Source organism: Populus euphratica, unplaced genomic scaffold, assembly GCF_000495115.2.
Source record: "Populus euphratica unplaced genomic scaffold, PopEup_1.0 scaffold207.1, whole genome shotgun sequence".
Lineage (NCBI taxonomy): Eukaryota > Viridiplantae > Streptophyta > Magnoliopsida > Malpighiales > Salicaceae > Populus > Populus euphratica.
Window position 1 is genome coordinate 3,942 of NW_011500092.1, and position 7,947 is coordinate 11,888.

The 7,947-nt window shown below is 32.1% G+C and overlaps 2 protein-coding genes across 5 annotated transcripts in view; one reads left to right on the forward strand and one right to left on the reverse strand.

Annotated features, from left to right (window-relative positions):
* Positions 1–6: 6 nt before the first annotated feature.
* On the forward strand, positions 7–982 carry LOC105109147 (cysteine-rich receptor-like protein kinase 10). The gene is made up of 3 exons (XM_011003753.1): positions 7–185; positions 288–438; positions 518–982. Exons 1-3 carry the CDS (start codon positions 97–99, stop codon positions 854–856), a joined length of 579 nt encoding a protein of 192 aa, XP_011002055.1. The 5' UTR covers positions 7–96; the 3' UTR covers positions 857–982.
* Positions 983–5,287: 4,305 nt separating this feature from the next.
* LOC105109148 (uncharacterized) overlaps positions 5,288–7,947 on the reverse strand; it is a 4,258-nt gene continuing 1,598 nt past the window's right edge. Inside the window, exons 1-4 of one of the 4 annotated variants that reach the window (XR_839176.1) lie at positions 6,410–7,711; positions 5,998–6,010; positions 5,872–5,939; positions 5,288–5,688 (exon numbers count right to left, since the gene is read on the reverse strand). Coding sequence is in view for 1 of the 4 variants with exons in the window: in XM_011003754.1 (XP_011002056.1) it covers positions 5,457–5,688; positions 5,872–5,939; positions 5,998–6,010 (313 nt within the window). In the remaining 3 variants the exon portion in view is untranslated. Of the gene's footprint in view, positions 5,689–5,871; positions 6,011–6,409; positions 7,712–7,947 lie in introns of those variants that run through there. The other 3 variants (XM_011003754.1, XR_839175.1, XR_839173.1) reach the window with 3 other exon arrangements.

Consider the following 7,947-nt stretch of genomic DNA (forward strand, 5'->3'; position numbering starts at 1 on the left):
GGCATTGCTCGAGGAATTCTTTATCTTCACGAGGACTCTCGACTAAGAATTATACATCGTGACCTCAAAGCAAGCAATATTCTGCTAGATGGAGATATGAACCCCAAAATCTCAGATTTTGGCTTGGCTAGGATTTTCGTAGTCGATCAAACTCAAGCAAGTACCAATAGAATTGTTGGAACATAGTAAGTTTGGATCTAATTCCCATTGATTAGTAAATTCATTTGCTGACAGAGTGCTTTCATTTCGTTTTTTTCTAATCATTTCTCTATTGTTCTGGTTTGTAGTGGTTATATGTCCCCCGAATATGCAATGCATGGGCGTTTCTCTGTCAAGTCTGATGTCTATAGCTTTGGTGTCTTAATCCTTGAGATTATAACCGGAAAGAAGAACAGTTCCTTCTATCAAACAGGGGGTGCTGTAGACCTTGTGAGCTATGTGAGTGCAAGTTTCTCTCTCTTGAAAACAAAAGGCATAAGATGTAGCAACTTTTGACCATTCAATTTTCTTTTTTCAGGTTTGGAAACATTGGAGAGATGGGACACCATTGGAAGTGCTGGATCCAACTCTGACATATACATATTCAAGAAATGAAGTAATTAGATGCATCCACATTGGATTGCTATGTGTTCAAGAAGATCCAGCTATCAGGCCCGCAATGGTAACAATTGTTCTCACACTCAATACTTACTCGGTTACCTTACCATTACCTCAAGAGCCTGCTTTTTTTTTCCATAGCACTATAACAGATGAAGTGAACAGTTCAAGCAAGGAATTTCTTTTAGAACATTCTAAAAGCAAGTCTGTTGCTTATTCTGTTGATGAAGATTCAATTACTGAAGTATATCCTCGATAGGGAGTATATGAATTTTCTCTAAAATAATCCTCGAGAAAAACATGAGGTCAATTTTTCAGTACCGAACACTTTACAATTGTAATTTTTATTGTTTAAGAATAAAACACACAAGTACTTGGATGAATGTCCCAAATTTTATTGATTAGCTTCTACACACACTCCGCTCCGCTGAATATATTAATCCTCAAATTATAATAATTTAATAAAGATTCTAACTTACTAATTAACCAAAGCTTCTAAGTAATTAATCTAACACAAATCCCTTTTTTTTATCAAAGATTCCTACCCAAACAATGATTATAACTGATATCTAACAATAATTAATATTTTTAAACACTCAGTTTAATAATGAAGGATTTTTTTTTTAATCTTGTCTTGAATATTCATCTTACACCAATGATCTTTCATCCTTTTAGAAGATCTATTAATTCCTGAGTATTGTTTTTTTAATACTATCAATTTTACAGTGCATGGACTTTTATCACTTTATTTATTTTACAACATTTTTAAAAGTTATAGGATCACACAATAAAAATAAAGCAATATGAGTAAATAAATCATTAGATTGATTGATTTTTATTATTTCATAACCATTATTTATGCAGGTTTTTTTCTAGTATGTTATAATTATTGATCATTATTTGTTGAAGTTATCAGTGGAATTTGATCATCTACTAATTGTAATGATTTTTACGAACCTCTCTGTTTCTGATCATTAACTTTCTTTGTAGTTAAGGCAATTTGTTCCACCTCTTACCTCGCATTTTTTTTCTTCTAGCTGAAAGGTTTTCTTTTTATATAAAATAGCTTTTTATTTCTTCATGTTTTTTATCAGTATTACTCTAGAGTTCTCTTTTTTTTTCATCTCAATGACCAATAAAAAAGTCTGCATGTTACTTCTAAATCCTATTGAACGATTTAGAGCATTCTTACTCTATTTTATTATTGATCGATTTAGAGCATTCTTACTCTATTTTATTTATAAGATCTTCGTATTCATGATTTAGTGACTCAATATTTTGGTGATGTTGATCTCATACTGCTTTTTTCTCTAGTTGAAGACTATCACACTCATCTTTAAAAAAACTTTAGAAACAATTTATCTCTCATTGCTACACTTTCGACTTCCTTCCTCAGTTATTTGCTTCTTTCATTAATCAACTTTCACTCCGTTTAATATCATATTCATCCTACGATATGTACTGATCTTGTGCATTAGTACCATGGATCGATTGTCGCGTTCATTTCCCATCAATCTCACATTTATCCCATCCAGTTAGCTTGCCTCATTCAGATGGATCAAAATTTAATTTAATTACCTATATGAATGCATGGGTATATGCGGAACTCCTATGGTATTATAGTGTGTGAAATCCTCCAACATTTTTACAAAGTCCGGGTGTGTTAATTTTCATATATCAATGTAAATTATCTAATATAATTGACGATAGATTTTTAGGTATTGATACTAAATGTTTCCTATGGACATTTTATATATATATAATAAAATTATTTTTGAATTAGCATGTGTCAACTAAAACTAAGTTTCTTTTCGGACAATTTTATGAATATTTTCACATTGGTTTATTTAAAGTTACTTATTTGCTTTACAGCCATGGTATTTTGGGCCACCTTTGGACTTTGGTACATGTAATTTAAGTTTTTTGTTTTGCTGAACAGATCAAAATATTCAAGAAAAATCCTTGTCTTTGAATTAAAATCCATGGTAATAATTGTACACACAAGTTTTAATAATAAAAAAAAATAATTATGTGTGATGGGTACAATTTTGTAATAATAAATTTTAAACAAAAGAATTGTTGTTCCTCTTATACTTTTCTCCGTGAATATTTGACTAGAATCTTGATGAGTTAGCTTGATTTATACTGTTGGATCAAACACTTATATGTCTTTGATCTCTCCTTATAGTGTTAAGTGTAGTTCTATAGAAGCACTGGGCTTGATGGGCTTTGGGCCAAATCTGAAGGATCTCAAGTTCAAAATAAATTTAGTTGGGTCAACAAGCCCAAATTGTACCACATTCAAGTAAGGTTTAATTCCCTCGTTACTTCCCTGCCAGTCCTTCACATTTTCCTTAAAGCAATTTTACTTGCAAAAGTCACTCTAACCGAACGAGAAGTAAGTTGATTTTCATTGAAGATGTTGAACCAAGAAAAGGTCAACGAGCACTGAAGAAGTCCATCAACAGGAATATACGGGCTTTTGAGAATACTGTGAGAGAGATATAGACTGACTGCTGCACAATGTATATAATAAATAAACTTTATAATAAAAAGAATATAAATTAAATTGTAAAGAAAAATAAATTGAAAAGTTATTTTGAAAAATTAGAGTGATAGACATTAAAATCAAAAGAAAAACAAAATAAAAAAAAAGATGTTGATATTGAACAGGGGGTTTATTATCCACATGCATTATCTAGAGATAAAAAAAAAGAAGCAGAACCTATTTTGAAAATTCAAAGTAAGGAAAAAAAATAATACATTAGAATTTATTATCCATACATATTATTTAAGGATAGAGAGAACACTGAGATGATTCAAATGTCATCTTGAAAATTACTATTTTTCTTTTAAAAAATGCTGTATAAATTAGTTAGTTTTATTTTACTGATATTTTATATATATTAAAACATCAAATTACCTTTTTTACTAGAAAATGGGACTAATAAATTAATTTTTTAACTACACTAATTATTTAATTTTTTTTTCAAAAGAAGAGGTAATATTTTATGATTTACTCAAGAAATCTGGATTAAAAAAATATATTCCGTACATTTCATAATGATGGTATGAATGTGTCTTCTTCTTATTCATGTGTGAAAAATTAAAAAATTAAAACAACTAAAACTGCGTCAGATATGAATAGGGCTTATATATATATATATAATGTATTAATGTAAGCATGTGTTACGCATATATGGTCATTAAGGTAAAATCCTCATTGTGATTTTTAGCTTAGCCTAAATATATAAAAAAAATTATGAACTTATTTTAATGTAACTCGATTAATTTGATAAATATATAAATATAAAAAAAATAATAAAGAAAAAGGTATAGAAATGTAAGTCCAAAATTAATTTAGATTATCTAAAATATTCTGATTTGAATTTAAAAAAATATTTCAAGATAATATTTTATTAAAGAATATTTAGATGGGAATATATTAAATTAAATAGATTAACATATATTAACCTATTTTATAATTTGAATTATAAATTGTTATAGCTGGTATACAGGCTTGTGCAGGCCTAAGTGCCTTGATGGCCCAACATACTTGCGCTATTAAAAAGTTAGGGCTTATGCTTGAGTCGGCTGGAGTGCATGGGTAGGCTTGCGTGCTTAAGCTATTAACAAACCATGCATTGTTTATAGTGGCAGATAATGCATCGACTACTAGGCGCCAGCTTAAAATTCATTCATTATTGTGGTGATAAAAAAAGAAAAAAAAAACAAGGGAGGGGTTTTCGGGGTTGAAAATTCATTTTTCAAATAATTTTTATTAAAAAAACACTTACTAAATATCATAAAAATATTTTTAAACCAGTTATTAACCCTAAAACACCTCAAGTCAAAAAACAATATATGAAAATCAATCAAATAAAAATTCTATAAACCAAGCCCGATTTATTTTTACAGGCAAGATAAAGATTCAAAATTAAGACAATCAAATCTCCATTGTCAAAAGGAATTTATTGTCACTATGAACAATGAGCTCCTTTGTGGCTCCCCTGATAACTTTTTTTCTCCTAGCTATTTTTTAGTGAATTTTTCTTTTCTCTCTGATATAGAGACCAAAGAATAATCAAATTAAATTTTAAAATCAAAATCAAAATTGTAGTAAATACGAGATTGACTGTGAATTATGAATTTTTACTGTGTTTTTTTATTTATTTTAATTTTTTATCTTTTAATTTAAAATTTTTATGATAATTTGAAATATAATTTCATCCAATTAGTCTATAAAAGTATTCCATTGAAAGAAAAAAAAAACATTAAAATGGAAAAAAAAGAGAGGCAGGCAAAAGCAGTGTTTAATTGATTTTCTAATTTTATACTAAGAGTCTTTGAAAATTTATTAAATAAGACACTTTTAGTTTTTTTCTTTATTTTTAAATAGAAGTTGGGGTTTGGTAGCCCTCCGAAGGTATCCCCTCACGTGTTTATATATATTTTTTTATTTATTTTTGTATTTTAAAAATATATTTTAAAAAATTATTTTTTATTTTAAATTAATATTTTTTTAGTGTTTTTGGATTGATATACTAATATAAAAAAAAATAAAAAAATTATTATTTTAATAATATTTTGAAAGTAAGCACACTCTCAAAAATTACGAAAAGTTGTTTCCAATGCGACATGATGAAAGCAATTCAATGCAAACGCAAAAGAACCACGACAATCCAAAAAACATCATTCATAACATAAGACACCTCTCAAAGATATCAAATCCATCGCAAAAAGCATCCCAAATGGCTGCCATTGCTAGCCGAACCTGTAGCTCAGAAAACCAAGAGAGAGAAATAATTGCAATGAGGAGCAATTGCATTGGAATAATATTGCGCGGGCAGCAGCACATGTCAAAACAGCAAACATGGCCATATGCGCAGCACTGAAGGAAAGAAATGTTGTAACAACAACAGAAGATGACCCAAGATAAAAACAGCAATATTGAGCAGCAATCTAACATGCAGGAAAGGAAAATAAGAAAAAGAGAGAGGGGCCTTTGCTAGGAAGGATGCCTTTGTGCGAGTCCTCTTTTGAAACCGTGAACGTCTACCACAGCTGTCCGCTGTTGACTTGGCACCAGTGCTGCACAACAGTGGAGTAAACAACAGAACATAAGACAATCTGCTTCTGAAGAAACAGCAAGAATATGGCAGGGATTTGGTGCCAACGGCCAAGGAAAAGAGTGGAAATTGAGATAAAAGAGTCTAAATGAATTGGAGCAGCTGGAAAATAAGATTGTGAATGCTGCAAGCAACTTTGTTCAACCTGCTTCGTGTAGCGTCATGCTTGGGAACCAGCTTCGTTTTTCTTATATCAATGTGTTTGGCTTTAATGTTGCGCGTAGCATCATGCTTGGTTCGTTTTTCATATATCAATGTGTTTGGCTTTAATGTTGCGCTTGCGCCTACATAGGGAAAGAGTAGCTTCAAAAAATGCATTATCCAGGTTGAATCAGCTCTTTTACACATTGAAATCTATCACGCATAATCAATCAAAACTGAATGGTGCTAATTTGCTTTGCCATTGCAACACGCAACAGCCGATGAAAGTTAACCATTGTTACTCAAGCAAGTCGACAACAATTCCCACTCGATTTAGCATGCTAAAACAAGAAATAGCTTTAAAAAGTAAACGACAATAGCATCCACATGGGTTGATTGACCAAAGCTAAAAACGCATGGATTCAAGCATGTATTCTTATGTATTCCCAAAAAAAAAAATCTTTAGAGTTACTTTCCTTCACCAAGAATCTGTATGGAAGAAAAGGAGCATCAACATAAGAAAATAGAGCTCACAAGCTTACCAATGGATTGAAGGCAAGGAGAAAACAGCTAGGAATGTCAGCCAAATGAACAGCAAAGAGCCGAAGGATGCAATGGATACACAGGACACAACGATGATCTTTTAACTGGAAACCTAGAAAATTAAAAAGGACAGAAACAGCAACCCCAAAACACCAAAAACACAAGGCTCAAAGTGTGAAGGCGGCCAAAGAAGCAAAGAAAAAAACAAATAGGAAACAGACTCGAAATTGAACAAATTAAAAACTAACAAATGACTGAAGACTGAGGAGACAGCAATGCCAAACTATGGACGCAGCCTCAGCGACAATGTTACGAAGCGAGCAGAACAGCAGGGAAAAATGCAAGCGAAGATGCCCAGGTAAAAAAGGCAACAAACAAACAGCTGCTAAGCACAAAAAAGTGGTGTGAACTGTAACTGTAGCGAACCAGCCTGCCTAAAAGCAAACATGATACCAGCAAAGAAGTCGATAGTTTAAGATAAAAAAACAAACAAACATGAGTTGCAAATCATATCAAGCCATAATAGTTTATAAAGCAAGTGTTGGCAGTTGTTTGACACTGTGAAGTGAAATCGAATTTCTAAGCATTTGGCTGAGATCCCAGTAAGGTTTTTAAACTGGATAGAAATCTATGAAGGAAGTTTGAAAGAAATCATTTTCCAACTAAGAAAACTTACTGCCCATCACCACCCAAGCTAACCTTCCCAGGTTGTATAGATCAAGCTGAGTTGTTTTTAACATTTCATGAATTTAGATTAGCAAGTGAGCCATCCCTTCTGAATTTTGTTTGGCACTTGTCACACAAAATTTCCAATAAGTTTCCAATCAATTGCATGTCCAGAACATAGGGAAAAAAAATTCAACAACAGTGGCACCATTTGTTAGCTTATATGGTGTAACTCATCATTCTGTGAATACACTGAAGAGGAAAAGGTAGTTGCAAATGTCTGCAGGAATCCTAGCATGTCTAAAATGGAGCTATTTTGCTGCCATATAAAGATGGCTTCTCTAGCAGTCAGGATGTCAAGACCACCCTCATAATTTCCCCTGGCATCTCCTTCACTAAACAGCTAGGCCAAACAAATAACCTGCCAATTTGTTAATACAACCACAAATCCTCTAGCCAGCCATGTTCATACTTCATAGCATAGATCGAAATTGATAGCAGCAGCAGTGGAGTGAATTGAAGTATTCCAACACGACATGGACAATTGGAGGGTGATATGGAAAAAATTGCCATAGTAAATTGTTAGGAGATCCAAACATTCAAACACACATAAATTTACGTGGTTCGGCAACTTGCCTACTCCACGGAGCTACTGGTTTGTATTAATCAAGCTCAAAAGCAATACAAACAACAAAACAAGGAGGAGGAGAAAACTTCTCAACTCAACTCAACTCTCACCCTTAGCACGCTCTCTGTGTTTCTCTCTATCTCGTGCTCTATCTCAGCTATCAGTGCACCTTCTATTTATAGCTGAGGAGGGAGATGATTGTTCAACAATGGTGGGCAAGTTAGGCACCTACCATTTGACTAT